This window comes from Biomphalaria glabrata, chromosome 8 (genome assembly GCF_947242115.1).
Source record: "Biomphalaria glabrata chromosome 8, xgBioGlab47.1, whole genome shotgun sequence".
NCBI classification, from domain to species: domain Eukaryota; kingdom Metazoa; phylum Mollusca; class Gastropoda; family Planorbidae; genus Biomphalaria; species Biomphalaria glabrata.
In genome coordinates this window covers 21,525,302-21,550,618 of record NC_074718.1, presented here as the reverse complement: position 1 = coordinate 21,550,618, position 25,317 = coordinate 21,525,302, and the positions used below count along the sequence as shown (strand labels likewise).

The window sequence follows — 25,317 nt, the reverse complement described above, 5'->3', positions numbered from 1 at the left end:
TATGGCTCCTTTTTGTCTCGGAAGGCAATGGATGCACCCAGATGAGTCACTGGTTTTGGTTTTGTCTTTATACACAAAAATTTAAGAGGTAGTACTATGAGTTTATTTTAAAACAGCATCCTTTGCATCCAATATCATAAAATTGTCTTTTTCTTTCTATGCCTGTTTATATTTATGCAATGTTCAAACTTACATACTTGTACATATCTACACAGGCAGGACTCTATGCATTTCTGTTCAGTGATTATATGGAATCATACTTTAAATGTCAAATGTACATTTTGTATAAAGGAGACATAATTGTGCTAACTGATAGCTTGTAGTTTATAGTTTATGATTCCAAACATGACCATGACTTTTTTTACTCAAAGATGCACTAAATTCTTTATTTCACAATTACCATTATGATAAGTCACATATTCATCTTAAAAAAAGAAAAGCACTTTTGTGTATCTAATTTTACATTCATGTTTTTAGTGATCATAATATTAAAACCTGCTTTTTGACCTGTGTCGCTTAGGGGTCACCTATAAGTTTGTTTTACAATTAAGTAATGTTTTCATAATTGAACTTACTTCTGATCCTTCTTTATATACAGTGTGTCTGACATTTGAATCTGTTTTATCTTCCTTTAAAAAAAAATGCAAGTTTGCAATATAACTATCACAGAAAAAAACATTTATAGTATAAATAATATATCTTTTAAAATCTTAAAAATAAAAATAAAAACTATGCTACTATAAAATGTAGAAAATAGGGCAGGTGATGTCATCTGTTTTTATGGCCATTGTGTGTCATGTGGTCAGTACAATGACTAACCACTTTACTTTCCCTAACTAATGTTAGGTACCAATTTGAGTTGGGTGGACTCAGGGGCACCCTTAAAATCATGACATTCAAAATCCTAGTCTTCACCAAGATTCAAACCCACTACCCCTCATTTCAGATATTAAGCATTTTACAACTCAGCCACCACACCACTATCTTTCCTTAGCTTAGAACATTTTCTATATAAAACAAAATTAATTAATTATAATTAATTGATTAAAAAGTTGTTTCATTTTTTTTATAAGTTAATGTTGTCATTGAGCCTGTATGCTAAATTTGATCACAAATGGATGAGTAGAAGTGGTAAAAATCCAAATGTACAAGAAAGATACAGAGTGAGTTTATATAATCGTTAAAAATATGTAATTTCATAACCTTCACAGCAGTAACTGACAAGCGAGCCATCAAATCTTCAGTGCCTTTTTTCTCTGTTTCCTTAGAAACTAAATGCTGACTATGCCAGCTACTTGCTCTCTTTAAAAAAAAAAGGAAAACATAAAAACATTATCTTTTATTTATATATATATTTTTTCTTTTACGATACATTAACTCTTTCTCTCCTAATCGACAATACCATAGTTGATTTTAACCTCATTAAATTAAATTAATGTTTAATTTTTTAATTTTTTTAAAACTTGACTTTGAATTATATAAAAAGAGCATGCATTTCCCTTTAATTCTATACCAAATACAACATTTTCTGATAACAAACAACAATGCTATTGAAGCCCAATCATAACAGGGTAGTGAAATAGTAATGAGCAAATGAAGAATTCCTTCAAAATATGGAAAAATAATTACGGAGAGAAAAGAGTTAAAAATCTATTTTTCTATTCAGCATTTCCTATTCACAGCACTAGAGAAATAGTGATTTATGTTTACTAACAATATACATAAATTGTTTTCTTCTTTAAGCGAATAATCTACACTTCACTAATTAATCTTGGCCCATCCAATGAAGCAGCATGCTAAGTGAACAATGCTTTATAGGCTTAGTTAACTTAGACATCTTGCTAAAGTAATTTTGATATGAATTATGTATTAACAATTTTCCATTTAGCTCTTAGCTCTGGCCTAATTCATGTACAAATGTGAAACTGTTGTTGTTTACATTTTTGTCACCATTTTTGGTTTTTATAAGAATGTATAATTCTGATAATAATTATGAAAATAAGTAATATTTAATCAACATAGCTAGTCCTGCCATGAAAAACAATTGAGATAAAATTTTTATTTTTTACTTAACTTCAACAATGTGTTGATCTATAAATTTATATTTATAGACATAAAGATGAAAAGTGTTTTATTTCTAAGTACAGCTTTATATATATATATGTATGGCCTACTTCAGTCGCGAAGCGACTATGGATCATCTCATGGAAATGGGATGAATGCCTGTGCATTAGCTGTGGTCGGAACGATGTCGCCCACACATCAGTTCCCCCCTCTCCACGTAGCTGATTTATCCAAAGGAACGGCAGTGCTGATACAGTTTGGGGTCAGCGGCATCCCAGGTTCTGCCAGGGTGTACCACTGGGTGCTGCAAACTGCCTTAGGGTCGCCAGCTCCTGATTTTTCTTCAGGGTTGACTCCTGAAGCCTTTCCCATGATTTGGTATAGCTGCAAGGCAGCAGAGGTTTGAATTAAGAGTTTTCCTTCTCCTAGGTGGGTAGCCAGTCATGGCTAACAAGCTTACTGATTTAGGCACAAGTTACTAGCCTTCTGTTAGTGAGAACAGTTCTGCCGGACTCAATATCTGAGCCACACATGAAGGCCAGGAGTTGGACTGGTTGTCAGAGGCTATTTGAGACGCATGCAATTAGGAAGCATTTTATAGGTAGTGGAGTGCTTACATCCATCACCACCAATTCTGACAATGACAACCTTGCTGAACCATATATATATATATATATAATAAACCTAAATTTATAACAGCATTTTAGGCAGCTTAATGGTTTTTAGTGCTGGTCAAGTTAGCAAAAGCTAGTTAATCAAAAAGACAAAATGATATATAAAAAACCTAACATAGTTTTTAATATAACTGTAATTTAAAATGGGGTATGAAGACTGAGGGAAAAGTGCTTGGCTTCCGAATTGAAGAGTCTAAGTTTTTTTTATTTTCAATATATTTTATTAGTTTTTTCATGAAATTACTACAAAGACCTAGTCAGAAATAAAATTCTTTAACTTTTTTTTTTTTACCTTGGGACAAGGTTTTAGATTTGTATTCACCATATTTTTCGCTCCATAAGACACTCAGTACCATAAGATGCACCTAGGGTTTTAAAGATGGAAAATAAGAAATAAAATACTTTGAAATATTTTGAAGATTCAAAATGTCACTGTTCTCTTATTTTACTCTCTCTATTTTTAAAAGAATAGTAGATGTTAATCTTTCTTTATAGATATTTGTATAGGTCAGTGATCTTCAATCTTATTTGAGTCCCCCCCCCCCTTTTTTTGTATAGTTTCTCTAAAAAAAAATGTGCCAGTGTCCCCCTCCCAGACACATGCTAATAGGAAAAAATTACCTGTATGGTATATTCATATATATATATATATAAAAGAGCAATTCTTTGTAGATTTTCTGATAGTAATTAACAGATGGTTAATTTTAAAACTATTACTATTATAAAAAAAAATATGAAAAATAATGTGTGGATATTAGGGATAAGAACTACTCTCATTGTCATTAAATGTGTTCATTAGTTTTTTTTATCAAATGATTGAGGAGAGCTAGTTTTAATTTAAATTAAGTTTCCATATACTATGAATAAAAACATTTTTGAGTTGCTAACAAAAATGAGCCTAAGCTATTGGGAACCTTGTGCCTTATGCAGTTTGAAAGTATTAGAAATGTCAGGCTTTAAATTAGTCAAAGTAAGATGAAAGTCTTCTCTAGTGACTACATCTTTTTCTTTGCAAACTCATTAAGTTTGTTAGAGCAGTAAATCCATTTTTAACCATGTAGGGAAATGCTTAAAATATCAATTTCATTTAACTTAAAGTTTTGGGTATTTAGCAGGAACTTTTCACTCCCTCCCCTGTTAAAATTCATTTTTCTGATGACATTATTTTGTAATCCACACTTTCTTTCTGCAAATTAACTTGAACATCCACGATTTATCATCCATTTTTCAATTTTTATAACATTCTGGAAAAGAATTCCTCCTTAGCATTATTAGTTGAGTACATCATACTGGATGCAGCTGCCTAGCATCGAGTTCTTTCTTATGCAGCTGCCAAAATCCAATTCGTTGTTTCTGTCTCGGCCATTGTTGGGGCCTGTATTCGTAATTTCACCTGACGACATCCAAGGCAAGGAATCAGAAATGGTCTTGAGGCTTTCATGGCTTGAGTTCTCATCAAAGGTACTGACAGATAAACAGAGGTCTTTAAGGTCCACAGCAGAAAGCTTGGACGCAGACCCAACGTTGTCTTGATCTGTCCGGCTCATTGAGGTACTGGTAACAGGTACAACAGGAACAAATACTTCAGGCACATAACAGACTTCTCTTGTTTCTTAATTTCTTTCTTTCCTTTCGATTTGAAACATACCGTTCAGATCATCGCAGCAATCGTCGTCACGTTTCTCGCCTTGAAAGTCACCCGCGACAGACTTGCCCACAACACAGTCACAGACGGCGCTCCATTCCCCAGCGCCTCCATCACCACTGTTTGTGCAGCCACAGTCCTGACCAGGCAACTGCTCCTTCCCTAATGAGTTTATTCCTCCTTTTGCTTGCGACACAATGTTATCACTTTGGTCTATTTGGCCTTCTACTGGCAACACACTTTCATCTACTTTGTTCCACATCATGCTCCTCATCTTATTCCTAATCATGTTCAATTGTTCCTTAAATGCATCCCCACAGGTCTCCGGATCTTCCTCTTCATCGATCAGAGCTTGCCGCAGACGAGCCATGAGCGTTTCCCTGCTACCGACAGGTTTTAAACCTCGGTCTTGAAGCTCTTGTCTTAGCTCTTTAATTGAGAGCTGATGTAATAGCTTCAGCGATGCCATAGAAATCTAATCCTACCTCCTCTAGTTTAGTTGCCTATAAATCCCACTTCTGACACCAATTGTAATAACTTAAGTGAGGCAACTCAACGAGGACATAGACGTTTATTTACATAGAGACATGACAAACACAAAGGGCATCTGCCTTGAGTACAGCATCTCCATATTGGCTCTCTACTTGGGTGGAAATCGTTAGTCTCTTATGTCAACATCCGACTTGTCTGGTCACAGACAGTGCACACCCTCTTTCTGCACTATCCTGAATGGCGGTGCGCATGGCAAAGTCATATCAATGTCCTCAGGCAGTAAATGATTCATCAATAAAGCAAGTTCAGGGAGTTGCATAACTATTTTCTTGAAACATGTTCTACAACAAAATGAACTACACATATCAAGAGTTGCGATGACATGGATGCCAATACGAGGAAAGCGCAAACAGGATTGTCCTTGTATAACGTGGCGCCACACCTTCATGGAGGACCTCAGAACAGTGGATGCCAAGTGGGAGGAGGCTTCAGATATTGCCAATGACAGATCTTTATGGAGACAGCTTGCCGCCCAATGCGCCGAAGTAAGTAAGGTTCATTTCATTCATTTTGTGATACATCACTGCCATGTAAAATAAATCTTTAAAAATTTTTTTTCAAGTCATGAAATCTGACTTTTCTCAAAGAAATTTTTAATGTATTAAAGAGCTCAACAAAATGAGTAAGACTATTCCTTTTCCAAAGCCAGTGGACCTCAGTACACAATAAGAGTTAACAAGTTGATCATCATTTGTTTCATACAAACTATAGAAAGATGTGCTCCATTTTGGCATGTTTTTTATTTAATGAGATTTAAAGAAGAATGAAATTTTGGGCTAAGATATTTAGCAAACGACATGTAGCCAGTGAATCCCACCGTGAATTGTAAACATTTCTGGTTTTTCTTTTTCATTGTCAATATTTTCACTGGGAAAAGCTTCAGAAGTCAACTCTCTCAAAAAATCTGTAGCCAGTGACCATTTGGCAGCTAGCAGCACACCCTGGAAAAATCTGCAATCCTGCTGATCAAAAACTGTATTGGGATTTCTGATCATTCCTTTGATCACATCAGCTGTGAAAGAGTCTGCTGAGTGGGAAATATGATTCCAATTATAGTTAATACCCAGGCTTTTATCACTTTTATGAACTATTTAAATGTTAGCTTTAAGGTTTTTTAATATTAGCATTAAACACCTGTACATACTTTCTTGTTTGTAAATAAAATAAACTGTAATTTAAAAAGCTTTATTTAGCATATTTTAAATTGTTTACATGTGAAAAAACTTAAAATGAAAATAAATCTAGACACTTCCTGCTAGCAGTAAAAAAAAAAGTTTTAAATAGGTCGTAAAAGAAAGGTAATCCTGAACTAAAATAAGCAACTTTAAGCATTGTTTGTTTTCTTAAAATAGAAGCAAGTTAATTACAATTTGTGTATATTTACTTCAATAGTGCCAACATTGAAGAAAATGTAATAAATTAAAAACTTTTTTTTTCAAAGCAACCCCAGTTTCTTCTTTCATCTTAGTACCCTGTAACACCTCTTTCATTCCACCCTTTTTCATAAAATGGCATCCCCCCAGGGGCATTTTCCCTAGCATTGAAGAGCACTGGTATAGGTAGTGGGAGAACAAAATCTGGTAACTAGAATATCAAAATCTTAATCTGCTCACATGTCAAGCAACATATTAGCTATAAATAGTGCAGGTTTTAGCCCCTATTAGAATGTAAAAGTAGTGCATCTTATGGTGCGAAAAATACAGTAACTGATATAGCATGAAATTCCAAGAGCATTCTTCCCTGATGGGTCATCACTATATTTTGTCTTTGTGTTTCATAATTCTGGCTTGAACACTTGTTAACATATACCACAAGAAGGAAAACAAAAAAAAAACATTTTAGATTAATTTAGATACTTTTTTTTAAAAAGACAATACCTCCTTTATGCATTGTTTTTCTCTTAAAGTTAATGTTAGATTTAAAAACATTTTTTTTACCCTTCCCCTTTCTCCCTGAGAAAGAATCCTGGTTAAGCCCATGTATAGATCTAGTACACCTTTCAATATACTAATGTTCAGTATTTAGATCTAGATCTAGACTTAGAAGCCAATGCGGAAAATTTTCCAGAACATTAATTTATTAACTCTTGAATCAATAAACCCTAACATTCTGTAATTCCCGAACGTGATAGTCCTTTCAAAACTGTTGTAGGATCTAGACCTAAATTTAGTTATCATTATGTACTAGATCTAGGTCATCATTTTTGTTTCTAATGTTCTTTATTTTTGTTTTTGTATGTTGCAAGCTGTTGTTTATGCTGCCATTGATTAGCTTTTAGGTCTAGTTTGATAGAGCTGGGGCTAGTTTCTTAATGTATTCTTGAGTTGAGGAGTCCCATAAAGAGGATGCATATTCTATTAATGGTCTAATCAAGTTTAAATAACATTTTAGTTATATTTTCCTATTTGATTTGCAGAAATAGAAACCCTAATGCTTTGTTTGATTTTTTAACAATTTCATCATTATGGGGATCCCATGATAAGCTTTTCATTTATTATAGCACCTACATATTTTGAGCTTTTAGTCTGTGTTACTGGTTTAACATGAATAAGATAAGTAGTTTTATTTGCTTTATGTAACATAGAAGAATAAGTGTACAAAAAGAATGAATGGTATGCAGAGAACTGGAGGAAGCACAACAGTAACATTCAGAGTGAAGCAGCAAAAATTTGGTTGTCAAAGAGGCTAAATGAAAAGGTGTGTATTACTTACTCTATTCAGACCTAAGAATTCTAGTGGGTTTTCATATTTATCCCTGTCTATTTGTAACCTGAGTCTGTTGACAGAAACAAAATCAATTTAACAGACAATAGCATCATTGTATTAGTGGTAGTATTTATGAATAATGAAATCTATAATCAACTAAAAGTAAAGATTTATAGAAACATTTAGGTAAGAAAGGTAAGAGAATAAATGCTCCATTGGTGGAAGTTGTTCTGCATAAGTTCTTGTCTTTAAGACAGATGATTGAAATTCTAAATGATGGGGTAGTTTCTATTCCTTTCTATTAGTCTCACGTTCATGAGTAGGCACTGAGCTAGACTAGAATTTTGTTAACTACAAATAATTATTTAAAAAAAAGAGTTACTAAACCTTATTAGCTACAAATAGTAGTAAAAAAAAAGAGTTACTAGTATGTTCTCTCAGTCTACAGAATGTCTAATTTTTTCAGTGAAAAATAATTATAATCACAGAGAATCTGTCTCTTTTAGTTGATTAGAAGTTAAAAAGAAAACACCTTATTATAATTTTTGTAAACAGAATAAGTTTTTTCACAGAGTTGATTATAATGTTCAACTCCATGACAATTGTAGTTCTTGTATTTCTAGAGAAGTTATTTTAATAATGGCCTTTTATCTTAATTAATTAGCATAGTAAATTTTGCCAAAATGTTTCAGACATAAAAATGTTAAACTAACTAAATCATGTTTTTCACAATCATCACAATGAAATGTTTCAGAAGCTTATAGATCTATATCAAAATTTGTCAGATTAATGTTTCTAAGAAGTCAATAGAAACCCTGAGCTTATATATTTCTTTTCTTTCAAACCATACAATATGAAACATCTGTTCAATTCCCTAAGCATAATAACATTGTAGCACAGACTTAGAAACAAGCATGTGCTGCACACTTTCAAGAGCACAACATTTTTTCAAATTAGTGGCAAAATAATTCTAGAATTCAGGTCATAAGTGACACTAAGATAGTTTTATCAATGGTTGTTTTGCTGTTAGTAAAAGATGGTAAATATTGTTTTTTAGATTAGATAGTGGCTAAATATAAAAATAATAAAAATTAAAAAAAGGCATTGCCTTTGATTGCAAAGATAAGGGATGAGTGTAATATTTCATAGGAACATGTAAACCCAGTTGCAAGCTTCTCAATTGGCCACATTTATATGTACCATTATCTGCCTGAGGTCTGTCTAGGTTTTCTTTTCTGTCTTTAAGAATTTAAATCTCAAATGTGTGCCCTGCAACTTTTGTAACAGTTCTCCTGCTGCTTTCCTCTGTGCGAATCAGGCAAAATGGCACCTGAGTTAATCTTTACAGGGAGGGGGGGGGGGGGGGGGCAGCTCTGTTACTTTATCCTCACCAATTAAGATAAACCTTTAGCATGAGGTCATCTGCTATACAGCATAAGTGTCCAACAAATAGCAGATCTAATATATTATTATAAATAATATTGGGATCAATTTTAATTTCAAAAACATCTTTAAAAAAAACGAAGCTTATCTAAGGGGATGAACTCAGCACTTACAATTATACCTCTCAATAGTGTATTTACCTTTTTCAATATCAAACAAAATAATTAATTACCAATAATCAATTGACTAATTTGTTAATTTTTAAAATTGATTCATATTTTGTTACGTACAATAAATAATTGCTCAAAGTTTCAACTTCATCTGAAAATGGGTGTGGGAGAAATGTGTACAATTATTACATATTTAGCCTTCACTGAATACTGAAAGATTAATTTCCCATGTTGGTATAAAAAAAAATTAATTAATTTAAGGTAATTAACTGACTAATTGTTGCTGGTTTTTTTTATTGATTCATGTATTTTCTATGTCAATGAATAATTTTGCAAAGTGTGACAGAAATAATGTGTACAAACTTTTTATCAAAACAGAAAGTCAGAGTTAACTCTTTCTCTCCTAACTGACGATACCAACGTTGGTTCCACCAGAATGTGGTAAATAATTACAGAGAGAAAGAGTTAATATAAACTTGTAAAAATTATTCAAAAAGGACACATATATAATTTTTTAATAACAAATGGACATTACAAAAAATTGAACATACCTGTTGTCTTTGCCCCACTTAAGAACTTTTGAAGCTTGTTTTGCTGAAGTGATTTTAATATCATTGGCACCTATCAATATATCTCCCTGTAAGATGAGAAACTACAAATAGTAATGTTTCTTTTATTATTTTATGAGCTTATACAAAAATTTCTACTTCAAGATTTTAAAAAGCAATTTATCATTTAGATTTTTTTTCCAATTTCAAATAAACAATGTATCATCGTAAAAGCACTTATTTAACTTAATTGTTTTCAATTTATATCTATATAAATGATTTTTAAATTACATGCAATTTGTTTAATATGAAAGAATTAAAAATTACAAGGACAAAGCCTCAAGCAACTTTTAGTCAATATTTCCTATAACTACATTGTATACTCAAAAATAATAATTACAAATTGTGATAATACTGCTTGTTACATGTGCATCTCAACAAAATATAGATCCCAGTAATTCTGTTAAATGATTTGCACTTACCTCCTTAACTCCAGCTATGTGTGCTGGAGTTCCAACACTGACTTCATCCACAATAACAACTGGCAAAAGCCTGTCCTCCCATATTTCCTGTAACAAAAATGAGAAGATTGACTTCAAAAACTAATTTGATGAATTAACAAGTCAACAAATTGTTACTTCACATTTCTCAGAATGCATTTGTTTTAAATATAGTCAATAAACTGTTTCCATTAAAATAATAATGAATTTACTTAAGAAAGAAAGAATGTTAGACAAGAGTAAGACTAAGACTAAGACTAAGACTGCTTTATTGATCCTTATGGAAATTCGTTGTGATTACAAGGACTCTTTTCTCATATGAAGACAACACAACAGAAACAGACACAACATAGAAAGTTCATTCAGCAACTACACACAGGCATCTTGGTCCTGATCATGTTTCCTGATCAACGAGTTGTGGTGATATAGTCTGACCAAGTGAGGTACGAACAAGTTTTTGTATCGCTCTGTTCTTGTTTTGATTGACAGTAGTCGCCCACTTCACGACCCCCGACATAGTTCTAATGGAGCAGGTGGCCGTTGTCTTCCAGGATTTTTTCGATTTTCCTTAGACACTTTGGTTCAAAAAGTTCCTTTAAATGTGGTAATGTGAGTGTAATTTTTTATGCCCTTTTTATGATGGTTTCTAGACGGCGCAACAGTCTAGATGAGGCGTTGCCTTGCCAACAAGTTATTCCATATGTTAGCAGATTTTGTATAGTCGTTTAAAACTATTAAGTTTGTATAGAAAAAAGTCGCTGGGCTGTTTTCTTTGTCAGAGTTCCAAGATGGTCTTCCCATGAGAGATTGTGTTATTAATGATTAATGATAACGCCTAGATATTTATATGCCGTCACTTGTTCTATAGATGCAGTGTTTATTTGCAGTTCATGTATAGTTTGTTTTTTCTTTCTGAAATCTATAATAAGTTCTTTAGTTTTTGTGACATTCAGTTCTAGAAAGTTGTCAGTGCACCAGTTTGTAAACTCTTCTATCGAGCTTCGATACTGAGTTTCATCTTCTGAAATAAGACTGACTATGGCAGTATCATCAGCGAATTTAATGAGTTTAACTGAGTCATAGATGCTTCTTATGTCATTAGTGTAAAGAGTGTACAGTACAGGAAAAAGTACACAACCTTGTGGAGCACCCGTACATAGTACTCGAGTTGACGATTTGGTGTTGTTGACTTTAACATACTGAGGACATTGGGTTAAAAAGTTTAGAACCCATGCTTGTACGTAAGGGCTGACATTTAAGTTACTCAGTTTGTTTATCATTTGATGTGGCTGTATGGTATTGAAAGCCGAGGAGAAATCTACAAAGAGGACTCATGCATATGTTTTGGGTGTATCGAGATTCTCATAAAGCTGGTCCATATGCAATAGAATTGCATCCTCAGTTCCCCTAGCTGCCTTATATGCCAATTGGTGAGGGTCTAGGCTGTTATTGACTTTTGCTACAAGTTGTTTAAGCACATATTTTTCAAACCATTTCATAACTATAAATGTTAGCACATATTTTTCAAAACATTTCATCACTATATATGTTAGTGCTACTGGGCGGAAATCATTTAAGCTATCTATTTTTGGCTTCTTTGGTACTGGTACAATCTCTGAAGTTTTCCAGATGTGTGGAATTACACACGTTTGCAACAAGTTAAGATGTGAGAGAAGATGAAAGAGATTTGTTCTGCACATAGCTTGACCAGCTTGCCAATAATTGTATCTGGTCCAGAAGCTTTTGTTACATCTACTCTTTTAAATAACAAGGTCATCTCATCTTCAGTTACAAAATTGACAAAAAAGTTTTTCTTTGGTCAGAGTGTTGAAAATTTCTTTTTGTAGAAGAATATGCCAAACAGAGTAGGTGTGAGCATACATCCCTGCTTGACACCACTGATTGGTGCTGATTGGGCTCCATTGAATTTGACATTACATTTTGTTTCCTCATGAAAGCACTCAATAAATTTCAGTAGTTTGGGAGGACAACCTATTTTCCTTAAAAGTTTGAAAAGGCCATTTCTGCTGACCACGTCAAAGGCTTTAGTCAGATCAACTAAAACAATTTAAAGGGTTTTGTCTCTCTCAGAATTTCTCCTGCAGTTGTCTTAGAGAAGATATCATGTCTATAGTGGATCTGCCACTCCTGAATCCATGTTGAGACTCCAGGTAGACTCTAGAAGCTATCTCTTGCAGACTTGATAGTGCCACTCTAGCAAAGATTTTTCCAACTATGCTGAAGAGATACTTTTATAATAGTTGCAGTCACTCCGATCTGCTCTTTTTCTTGATGCAAGATTCCAACTGTTTTAAATTTGCCTCAAACCACTCTACATTTTTGTGTTTTTGAGGACCAAAGGCAGTAAGAGCTTAGCTGAACATTGCATCTGTTAATTTCTCCCATCTGATAGAGATGTCTTCTTCATCACTTATCAAGGGGATTGAACTGTTCAGAAGCTTGCCAAATAGTACAGACTTCTCTGGATCACCAACATGATTAACATTAATTCGTTTAGTCCTAGATTGACAGGAAATATAAGCCTTCTTGAGGAGTAGTTTGATCTTGCTTAAGACTAGCGAATGGTCTGAGTTGCAGTTCACACTGGTGTGGATGACACTTTTCAGATCCATCCTTCTAGTGATGCAGAGGTCAAGCTGGTGCCACCTTTTTGAGCATGGGTGCCGCCAAGAGACTATGTGGCGTTCCCTGCAAAAAAAGTATGTATTTGTTATACACAGTTCATGAGAACTACAGTCATTGATCTTGCAAACACCATGAGGTCCCAAAACATTTTGGCCACGCACCTTTTCAGCACCAACACGGGCATTAAAATCTCTATTAATATAGAGGTGCTCAGACTTTGGGATGTTTCTAATTACATCCTCCAAAGCTTGGAAAAATCTGTATTAGTCTCCTTATAATGCAGCCGGTATGTGACGTTTTGGCGCCGCCGTTTTGGCGCCAGGACGTTTTGGCGACGGGACGTATTGGCGCGAGATATCATTTGACGATAATTTAATAAGCACGTAGCTTTTACAACAATGTTCATTTCACTCTACCATAATATTGTATGTATAGTATGAATTCTAACACCGTTCTGCGAATTTCATGAATATAGGCCTATAATAAGTCAGATTCCTGAATGGTAATGACATGCTATATGTGAATTCTGCTAATCGCACTGGATGACATTTTTGGATTTCTTTCCAAAAGATTTTTCTTATTTGACATTAGTGTAATATATGAACTAGATAAGTGTCACACTTTAATATAACAAAAACCATGTTAACATCTAAAACTCTATTACGCTGAATGACGACAATAACTCCACACATAGTAAAGATCAAGACACGGAATGTGGTAAGTACAAACTCTAACGTGAATCCACAAATACAAACACTCTGGGCGACAATAGATAGAAACAAATTCACGACACTAAGATACTTTGAAAAGATATATTTTGAGAAATTTGGTAGGGGTGATTTGGGTGACACATCTCGCATTGATGCAGGTAGAGTTGAACAAATGAAGACAAGACCAGCACTGAGCACTGGTCGTTGGCGTCATGCGTCTGGCGATCATCTCCTTGGGAATGGTCATTACATGTATCCCGCCCCCTCTCTTCTGCTCACATTTCACTCCTTGTATATACTCTTTCCTCCACCCCTCCCCTCTCTCACGCGTAAGACAAATTCCAGTGACTTAGGCAAATAACCATGGTGTCTATGTATACTTAACTTAAAAGTATTTTGAGAAACATGGTACATGTATTATATTTTTACTTATTATTAGCAAGTGTTTGGTATGTATAGCTGGAGATACCTTACAGTCATTAAATAAACAAATGTTAATGTAAACAAATAATCGCATCAATTTTTAGTCTATCATCGTTTCATTTTGATTTTTGTTTTTAATTTTAAAGTATTATCTCAAAAAACTTGTTTTGAAAATAAAAGTGTGCCTCTTAATAAACACACATACACAAGCCAAAATGTTTATTAAAGAAAATGATGTGAAAAACAAACACACATTTACATTTAGTACGTGAAAAATATGTCTTAACACAAACACTCAAGCAAAACATAGATATGAATAATTCTTTTAAAAGAAATAATACAATAAACTTACATAATGTATTTCGCCCCAAAACGTCCCGTCGCCAAAACGGCTCACGCCAAAACGACCTTCGCGCCAAAACGGTGGGGCCAAAACAGCATCGCCAAAACGTCCTGCTTCGTAATGCAGCAAGGGTTGGTGAATAGACACAAATAATATTAACTTTACCCTGCGAGGAGGCAAGTTCATGTGTGCTACCCTTTCATTGCATATGGGGTACATAGCAATGCAGGGGACAAGACTGTTTCTTATTATGACACCATGTATTCTGGGGCTTTGTTATGGTTTTCCTTGTCAATAGAATGTATAGTTGCTTTCTGTAAGAGATACACAGTCAGACAGTCTGGTTTCTTGTAGACAGGCCTCATCAACGCTTATTCTGCTTTCACTGTCGATGATAGCAGTTTGTTTCATGTCAGTGACTAGTTCAGGATCAATATTCAAGCCAGGACATATTGTCCGTATGTTCCAGCTTGAGGGTTTTCTTTTGATTGTATTGGCAGGTGTGCAACTTGCTTTTTTATTTTGTCTTAGCACCAAGCAACCAGTGGTGTGGCAAGCTGTGAGTGACAGGTTAGCCCTTTATTGTCCAAGGGCTGCTTGGCTTAAGGCAGGCAGTAGCTATCTACTGAGGCTGAAAAGCCCTTTCTTTCATTGAGAGTGGTCCCTGGCATTCCAGTTTACACCAATCAGCTTGAAACTTATCACCGGTAACTCTCCATGTTGTTTTCAGAGACATTACCTGTCAGAGATGGAGTGACCTCTCCATTGCTGGGGGAAAGCCTGGGCGATAAATTTGTGAGTGCTGGGCTGCCCATACATCAACATTCTCCTCTCCTCCATACTGAACAGGTCCAAAGGGACGGTAAACCATCGCTATTTGGGGTCAGGTGGCTGCAGGTGCTGAGTTTGCCAGAGAGCAGAAGTCTTACCACAGTCTTCCCGACTAAAGGGCTCCAAAACCAGATTTTCTATTAGGGTTTATTCCCTTGGCCTTGGATCTTACAGGGACACACACAAGGCAGTGTGGCTATTAACCTATAGCTAGGGGTTTGGTTTGGGGGAAGCAGGGCATGTCCACATGCCGATACATCAACATTCTCCTCTCCTCCATACTGACCAGGTCCAAAGGGACGGAAAACCATCGCTATTCGGGGTCAGGTGGCTGCAGGTGCTGAGTTTGCCAGAGAGCAGAAGTCTTACCACAGTCTTCCCGACTAAAGGGCTCCAAAACCAGATTTTCTATTAGGGTTTATTCCCTTGGCCTTGGATCTTACAGGGACACACACAAGGCAGTGTGGCTATTAACCTATAGCTAGGGGTTTGGTTTGGGGGAAGCAGGGCATGGCCACATGCCGATGGGCCACGACTGCATGATACATCTCAACTCTTGGCATTTATTCATGACACACCAATTTTGAAATAACTGCAGAGTTAGTGGCTTGGAGAAGCATGTATATAAAGACCTGGCAAAGACCTGTTCAAGAAGTTTCACCATTAAATTAATGGAAGCACTAGATCCACGGTTTCCGGTTTATATGATTTCTTTTTTGTATCTTTTTAGTGATGTGGCCCATGACATGAGTGTCAGAAATTAAAATGGCCTGCTGGCTGGATAAGGTTGGACATCACTGGTTTAGGAAGACAACAATGTAACTATCTAGAAGCAGGATGTAACTGTCTAGAAGCTGGATGTAACTGTCTAGAAGCTGGATGTAACTATCTAGAAGCTGGATGTAACTGTCTAGAAGCTGGATGTAACTATCTAGAAGCTGGATGTAACTATCTAGAACAGCGGTTCTCAACCTTTTTAGCTCGGCAACCCCTAACACGATTTCCCACTAGCCGGCGACCCCCAACCGTAAAATTTTTTCGTTCATAGGCCTATGTAAATTTTATTTTGCTTATATTATATAATTGCAATCAAAATGTAGTTGGACATCTATGATGTTTTTTCACATAAACGGAACATACCAAAAGCTGTATGTAAGTAATTGTATTTATTGTAGAAATAATTTTATGCTTAAATTTAAAATAAAAAAATGACTTTCATTCATCTACTTTCCGAAAACCCAAAATTTCCAAAGGTCATAGGCGACCCCCCGACAAATGGTCATTCGACCCCCAAAGGGGTCGTGAACACAGGTTGAGAACCCCTGATCTAGAAGCTGGATGTAACTGTCTAGAAAGACAATGTAAGAGTTCCACAACAATTTATGCACCAGACAAATCGTTCATCTAACAAATCATTCGCCCAACAAATTGTTCATAACAACTGGTTCACACATAACTTGTTCAATGATACCTGGTCACTGACATTTCATTTATGTCAAATGGTTCACACAACAAATAGCACACTGACAATTGGTTCACAACTGTTGCAACGTCTAGAAAACATCATTAAAAAAGCATCAAATATTACACTCACAACATTACTACCACATTTAAAGGAACTTTTTGAACTAACGTGCCTAATAAAAATCGAAAAAATTTTGGAAGACAACGGCCACCCGCTCCTTCAGAACTACGCCAGGTCGTCGCGAAGTAGGTGACTGCTGTCAATCAAAACAAGAACGGAGCGGTACAAAAACTCGTTCATACCTCACTCGGTCAGACTCTATCACCGCCACTCATTGATCAGGGAACATGAAATGCACCAAGATACCTGTGTGTAGTCGCTGAATGAACTCTTTATGTTGTCTGTTGTATTTATGTGTATTTTTCTGTTGTGTTGTCTTTATATGAGAAACGAGTCCTTGTAATCACAACAAATTTCCGTAAGGATCAATAAAGCAGTCTTAGTCTTAGTTCAGTGACATTTTGTTCACTGGAGAGTCACATATTATCTTCACATGTTTAATTTATTTCCATTAGTAGTTGACTAAGATGTCTTCTAACATGAGAGAAAATATGTTAACAGATTGGCAAGTTGAGAATGTACTCTTGAAATATACAGCAGTCAAAATACACATGGCTTAACAGATATCAATTTATCTAACAAATAGGCTTACATCTTTGACTAGCATGCCAACAGCATTGTCATGACCTGACTTAATCAACTCAATAGTCAAAAGCTTTTGAGAAATTCTTTTTTCTGACAGTATCTGTTTCCATGGTTTCTTATCTGTAATACATAAGAATCATTTAGTTTGATCACATACTAAGCTTATACATAGCTGTTCTTACTCTTTAAAATTAAGAATGTCTTTTATCTCAGATGGCAATTTATTCAGCATAAGAAAAACAGAGGTCATGTTAAGAAAATCTCACAATTGAGTTTAACAGGGCCCACAAATTACTGTAAACGGCCTCTTGACAGTGGCCTCTTGACAGTGGCCTCTTGACAGTATCGTACAAATTACCCATGACTGTCAATATAAATATATAACTATTGCTTTTAAGTCAGCAGGGGGCGCGTGGTCATATGGTTAGGCGCTTGGCTTCTGAACCTGAGGTCCTGGGTTCCAATCCCAGTGAAGACTGGGATTTTGAATTTCGGGATTTTTAGGGCGCCCCTGAGTCCACCCAACTTTAATGGGTACCTGACTTTAGTTAAGGAAAGTAAAGGCAGTTGGTCGTTGTGCTGGCCACATAACACCCTGCTCATTAACCATTGGCCAAAGAAACAGATGACCTTAACATCATTTGCCCCATAGATTGCAAGGTCTGAAGGGGACACTTTACTTACAGTCAGCATTTCTTTCAGTCACCTAAAAATAAGCCCCTATGGAGGTTGATAATAATGCATAAGGTAACTTTTTTTCTGTAAGTTTAAAGGAGAACAGTGCTTCATCACACCCTACCTAAAAGCTTTGAAGTACCAATTTGATGTCACTGGCATAGAAGAAGATAATAGGAAGCAAATGGATTCCCAGAAACAGCTGTAGAGCTCTTATTGAATTAGGTATATACCGTACCTACCTACTGACAAAACACAGTAGAGCCTTGAGTTTCTGGCCAAGAATGACAATCGAGTGCACTCAACCACAGTCACTTCTAAAATGCCACAACCAATATCTGTTCCATGTAACTGAAGCCGCTGAACAGATTCTTTTGCAAGATCAATAGATGGAGGGAAAAATGGTTTGAATCTCATCTTGTACATAGGTAATGTATGTTTTTTACGCACAATTCTCTTGATCTGTAGTAATAATAAAAGAAAATTAATCTAGATTACTGTGTGCAATTATTCTTTCTTGCATTTAATTAATTTCTTGTTTTTTAAATTTTGAAGCTGTCAAAGTTTCTTTTCAAGATCAACAGGCCTAGATTACTAATTACGAGAATTTATAGGAATTGAGAATTCAGCCTAATTGCTAATGAGTGTATCACAGATAGGTACAACGCCCATAAACATATTTGCTTCAATCAAATAATCAAGTAGTGTAAACTGGAGAACATAATCGGTTAACATAAATAGGTTACGATCAATCCTGGTCATACTAAGTTTCAAACCTGGGACATTTAGCTAGGTATATAAATGCTCTATCAATTTTACATTCTGTTTCTGGTTACCAATAAAACGTATCTGATAACAGAGAATAGTGCTACAAAAATTTTGAATATACTTTGTGTACCCAACTTAAACATAGATAGAGAAACTTTTAATGAAAACTAAATTTGAATAATTAGAGCTGCATCCAAAATGCAGATAGTGTGCACGATCCTGTGCACTATGCAAGACTTAAACACAATGTCTTAAGTGTTAACAATTTCCAGCCAGAAAGAAAAGCTGAAAAAAATATGGGGGAAGCAAACTACTCTAACTACTATGTGTGTGTTGTCATCTCATCCTTCTCCATAGTAAACAAATATCCTCGTCCACCCTGATTTGCTTTCATTGACTGCTTACATTTAAAACAATTGGTGCGGGAAGGGAAATTGGGTATTTCAAAGAATGGGGAAGGATAACTATCACAGTTACAGTCTGTACTTGATGTTGCCTGACATCACTGAGACAGAAAAATGCATTAAAAGCCTAGTTTAAAAATAAAAAATTGACGACAGAAGCCAACAAGACAATGAGAGTTGAAAACAGAAAGGAAGATTAAGTTCAGTGCTATAGTTCAAGAAGTTATGCAAAGATGGAGATCTGAATAGAAATAGAAAGATGGGCTGAGAGATGCAATGAGAGTTGATATTGTAGAGTACAAGAATGAAGTGAAGATTGAGTGGATGTATAACAGTTTAAGAATTGAGTGATACCTAAATATCTGAAAAGAAAATACAGACCAAAAAAATGAAGCTAAAAACCAAGTGACATTGATGAAGATGATGTGAGCTTTTGTAATAGTATTGCCAACATCCAGGACAAAAAGTTGACTTCCATTGTGGTGGTGTTTTTGAAGACACAATATGCTTCATGCTTAAGTATCAACAATGTGTTAGATTAACCTGATATGAGCCAGAGAAGGGCACTATCAACAAAGAGCACCTCAGTGAGCAAGATGGCCTGCATCCTAGACTATTCCAACAAGGAGAACTCAAAGACCATCTCTGAGACAATATCTTTAATGTCACTGCATGACAATGTAAATAAAAGCCCCTATAGCTTGGGAGATCAATGACTATAAAAAAGCCAGCAATGTCACTTCTGTAAATTGATTGTCAGAGTTTCTTACTTTTAAAGAATCAGGTAGGTGATGATGATAAACCATGAACTCAAATCAATGGCTCAAATAGATGAACAAGAACAACAGAGAGAGCTGACCACAGCAACAAGTTTGATGACCACCACAAAACATAACACTCTCTCTATATATATTTCCACAAGTTAAGTGGCTAATAATTGAAGTGACAACCACATTGCCTCAAGGTCAAATGTAGGAAAGGGAAAAAAATGGAGAGAGAAATTTGGCTTTCCAGCATGTAGTCAGTTGTTTCTCCCATACTAGCAACAATAGACATCCAGTAATAATGTTTTGAGGTAGTCTCTGTTCAGGGCAGTGGTATTTACTTTGACTCAATTTCATTAATTTGCTTGTTTAGATTTTTAACAACAGCTATTGAAACAACTAAAAGTTTTAAGGTTTCACTTCTAGTAAAGGGTTTTATAGAAGAAAAAAAATGTTCAAACTAATTTCTAGAGCTTTCCTTCAGCACTTACTTGATTGGCAATAATATTTTTTAATTTAGGCATACTTCTTCCATCTAATTGTGCAGTTACTTCTAATTCTATTTCTGGTTCCTGAAAATACAATTAAACATTTAGAATGCTCACAATAGGTTGCTATGGAAAAGGAAATACTACTTTTATAAATATTTAGAAATGTAAGTTACACTGCCATCTAAGGGACAGCATAACTCAAAATCAAAAAGAGTAAATAAATCAGATTACACCATACACAAACCAACAAACAATATGGCAAGCTAGTATGGTCTTGTGGTGTGTATTCTGGGTTGTCATATTAATGGTTCTGAAACTGAACCCTGCTTCCTGTCATCCCCTACCTTGCTGGGAGGCATTGGACTATGATGTAATAATTTTTAATTCTGAAGAAACATGTACAACAGAATAACTTCACAAAATCAAAGCTTATAAAGAATTACTAGGAACATATTTTGGTGATAAGATCAATAGTATTATATTAATGATCAATTTTTAGATTTATTTCACCCAAATACTGTAAATAAGAGCCTTTGGCTAATTTTATGATACAACAATGTTTAACAGTTCAACTATTTTGATTAAATGGATAGTTTTTTAACATTTAAGTAATATGATAAACATTTCATTATCAATTTTTTTAAATTGTTAAGCTAAAAGTAGCTTTTTAATGATAATAACAAATTATGAAGACTATTTTATAAAGGCAACTAACCTCATAGAAAGACACTGACCAATGTGTGTATGGTACATTGGTAAACTGAAGCCTGGCTACACCTCGGATTTTGATAACTTTGATCGATATATAAGCTGTAGTCGCCAAAGGCAGGGCTGCATCAATGGCAATTTTCAGCCCTCCATCATAAACCAAGTGAGCTTTCAAATCTAAAGTCTAGTTAAGTCGAAGTAAAGACAATTATCTAATGATAAAATGATGTCATAAAGATTAAAATACAGTGCATTTTTTTATTTTAAAGCTATCACAAGAGATATGTTTTTAAGAGATTTTAATTAATAAATATTCATGATATATATGGTTGTAACTCTGCACCAACAATATTCATCAAGTGCACCAGCACATCTTTTAGAACTGGGCCAAACAGATGGTGAGAAAAGCTGGTGATAGCTGATTTCCCCAAAGTGAAAGAACTTTTAGAACTGGGCCAAACAGATGGTGAGAAAAGCTGGTGATAGCTGATTTCCCCAAAGTGAAAGAACATTTAGAACTGGGCCAAACAGATGGTGAGAAAAGCTTGTGATAACTGATTTCCCCAAAGTGAAAGAACATTTAGAACTGGGCCAAACAGATGGTGAGAAAAGCTTGTGATAACTGATTTCCCCAAAGTGAAAGAACTTTTAGAACTGGGCCAAACAGATGGTGAGAAAAGCTGGTGATAACTGATTTCCCCAAAGTGAAAGAACTTTTAGAACTGGGCCAAACAGATGGTGAGAAAAGCTGGTGATAACTGATTTCCCCAAAGTGAAAGAACTTTTAGAACTGGGCCAAACAGATGCTGAGAAAAGCTGGTGATAGCTGATTTCCCCAAAGTAGAAGAACTTTTAGAACTGGGCCAAACAGATGCTGAGAAAAGCTTGGTGATAGCTGATTTCCCCAAAGTGAAAGAACTTTTAGAACTGGGCCAAACAGATGGTGAGAAAAGCTGGTGATAGCTGATTTCCCCAAAGTAGAAGAACTTTTAGAACTGGGCCAAACAGATGCTGAGAAAAGCTGGTGATAGCTGATTTCCCCAAAGTGAAAGAACTTTTAGAACTGGGCCAAACAGATGGTGAGAAAAGCTGGTGATAGCTGATTTCCCCAAAGTGAAAGAACTTTTAGAACTGGGCCAAACAGATGGTGAGAAAAGCTGGTGATAACTGATTTCCCCAAAGTGAAAGAACATTTAGAACTGGGCCAAACAGATGCTGAGAAAAGCTGGTGATAGCTGATTTCCCCAAAGTGAAAGAACTTTTAGAACTGGGCCAAACAGATGGTGAGAAAAGCTGGTGATAGCTGATTTCCCCAAAGTGAAAGAACTTTTAGAACTGGGCCAAACAGATGGTGAGAAAAGCTGGTGATAACTGATTTCCCCAAAGTGAAAGAACATTTAGAACTGGGCCAAACAGATGCTGAGAAAAGCTGGTGATAGCTGATTTCCCCAAAGTGAAAGAACTTTTAGAACTGGGCCAAACAGATGGTGAGAAAAGCTGGTGATAGCTGATTTGCCCAAAGTAGAAGAACTTTTAGAACTGGGCCAAACAGATGCTGAGAAAAGCTTGGTGATAGCTGATTTCCCCAAAGTGAAAGAACTTTTAGAACTGGGCCAAACAGATGCTGAGAAAAGCTTGGTGATAGCTGATTTCCCCAAAGTGAAAGAACTTTTAGAACTGGGCCAAACAGATGCTGAGAAAAGCTGGTGATAGCTGATTTCCCCAAAGTGAAAGAACTTTTAGAACTGGGCCAAACAGATGCTGAGAAAAGCTGGTGATAGCTGATTTCCCCAAAGTGAAAGAACTTTTAGAACTGGGCCAAACAGATGCTGAGAAAAGCTTGGTGATAGCTGATTTCCCCAAAGTGAAAGAACTTTTAGAACTGGGCCAAACAGATGGTGAGAAAAGCTGGTGATAGCTGATTTCCCCAAAGTGAAAGAACATTTAGAACTGGGCCAAACAGATGGTGAGAAAAGCTTGTGATAACTGATTTCCCCAAAGTGAAAGAACATTTAGAACTGGGCCAAACAGATGGTGAGAAAAGCTTGTGATAACTGATTTCCCCAAAGTGAAAGAACATTTAGAACTGGGCCAAACAGATGCTGAGAAAAGCTGGTGATAGCTGATTTCCCCAAAGTGAAAGAACTTTTAGAACTGGGCCAAACAGATGGTGAGAAAAGCTGGTGATAGCTGATTTCCCCAAAGTGAAAGAACTTTTAGAACTGGGCCAAACAGATGGTGAGAAAAGCTGGTGATAACTGATTTCCCCAAAGTGAAAGAACATTTAGAACTGGGCCAAACAGATGCTGAGAAAAGCTGGTGATAGCTGATTTCCCCAAAGTGAAAGAACTTTTAGAACTGGGCCAAACAGATGGTGAGAAAAGCTGGTGATAGCTGATTTGCCCAAAGTAGAAGAACTTTTAGAACTGGGCCAAACAGATGCTGAGAAAAGCTTGGTGATAGCTGATTTCCCCAAAGTGAAAGAACTTTTAGAACTGGGCCAAACAGATGCTGAGAAAAGCTTGGTGATAGCTGATTTCCCCAAAGTGAAAGAACTTTTAGAACTGGGCCAAACAGATGCTGAGAAAAGCTGGTGATAGCTGATTTCCCCAAAGTGAAAGAACTTTTAGAACTGGGCCAAACAGATGCTGAGAAAAGCTGGTGATAGCTGATTTCCCCAAAGTGAAAGAACTTTTAGAACTGGGCCAAACAGATGCTGAGAAAAGCTTGGTGATAGCTGATTTCCCCAAAGTGAAAGAACTTTTAGAACTGGGCCAAACAGATGGTGAGAAAAGCTGGTGATAGCTGATTTCCCCAAAGTGAAAGAACATTTAGAACTGGGCCAAACAGATGGTGAGAAAAGCTTGTGATAACTGATTTCCCCAAAGTGAAAGAACATTTAGAACTGGGCCAAACAGATGGTGAGAAAAGCTTGTGATAACTGATTTCCCCAAAGTGAAAGAATTTTTAGAACTGGGCCAAACAGATGGTGAGAAAAGCTGGTGATAACTGATTTCCCCAAAGTGAAAGAACTTTTAGAACTGGGCCAAACAGATGGTGAGAAAAGCTGGTGATAACTGATTTCCCCAAAGTGAAAGAACATTTAGAACTGGGCCAAACAGATGCTGAGAAAAGCTGGTGATAGCTGATTTCCCCAAAGTAGAAGAACTTTTAGAACTGGGCCAAACAGATGCTGAGAAAAGCTTGGTGATAGCTGATTTCCCCAAAGTGAAAGAACTTTTAGAACTGGGCCAAACAGATGGTGAGAAAAGCTGGTGATAGCTGATTTCCCCAAAGTAGAAGAACTTTTAGAACTGGGCCAAACAGATGCTGAGAAAAGCTGGTGATAGCTGATTTCCCCAAAGTGAAAGAACTTTTAGAACTGGGCCAAACAGATGGTGAGAAAAGCTGGTGATAACTGATTTCCCCAAAGTGAAAGAACATTTAGAACTGGGCCAAACAGATGCTGAGAAAAGCTGGTGATAGCTGATTTCCCCAAAGTGAAAGAACTTTTAGAACTGGGCCAAACAGATGGTGAGAAAAGCTGGTGATAGCTGATTTCCCCAAAGTAGAAGAACTTTTAGAACTGGGCCAAACAGATGGTGAGAAAAGCTGGTGATAACTGATTTCCCCAAAGTGAAAGAACTTTTAGAACTGGGCCAAACAGATGCTGAGAAAAGCTTGGTGATAGCTGATTTCCCCAAAGTGAAAGAACTTTTAGAACTGGGCCAAACAGATGGTGAGAAAAGCTTGGTGATAGCTGATTTCCCCAAAGTGAAAGAACTTTTAGAACTGGGCCAAACAGATGGTGAGAAAAGCTGGTGATAACTGATTTCCCCAAAGTGAAAGAACTTTTAGAACTGGGCCAAACAGATGGTGAGAAAAGCTGGTGATAACTGATTTCCCCAAAGTGAAAGAACTTTTAGAACTGGGCCAAACAGATGGTAAGAAAAGCTGGTGATAGCTGATTTCCCCAAAGTAGAAGAACTTTTAGAACTGGGCCAAACAGATGCTGAGAAAAGCTTGGTGATAGCTGATTTCCCCAAAGTGAAAGAACTTTTAGAACTGGGCCAAACAGATGCTGAGAAAAGCTTGGTGATAGCTGATTTCCCCAAAGTGAAAGAACTTTTAGAACTGGGCCA

At 36.0% G+C, this 25,317-nt stretch overlaps 1 protein-coding gene across 7 annotated transcripts in view; it reads right to left on the bottom strand.

Moving 5' to 3' along the window:
* The window catches only part of LOC106063239 (PDZ domain-containing protein 8-like), a 66,425-nt gene that overhangs the window by 26,115 nt on the left and 14,993 nt on the right, over positions 1-25,317 (bottom strand). For all 7 annotated transcript variants that reach the window (XM_056039596.1, XM_056039599.1, XM_056039595.1 and 4 more), the window contains 9 exons: positions 21,183-21,359; positions 20,468-20,548; positions 18,283-18,502; positions 17,373-17,485; positions 10,225-10,311; positions 9,746-9,831; positions 7,648-7,711; positions 1,204-1,302; positions 576-629 (listed from right to left, as the gene is read on the bottom strand). In XM_056039596.1, coding sequence (XP_055895571.1) covers positions 576-629; positions 1,204-1,302; positions 7,648-7,711; positions 9,746-9,831; positions 10,225-10,311; positions 17,373-17,485; positions 18,283-18,502; positions 20,468-20,548; positions 21,183-21,359 — 981 coding nt within the window. The remainder of the gene's footprint in view (positions 1-575; positions 630-1,203; positions 1,303-7,647; positions 7,712-9,745; positions 9,832-10,224; positions 10,312-17,372; positions 17,486-18,282; positions 18,503-20,467; positions 20,549-21,182; positions 21,360-25,317) is intronic.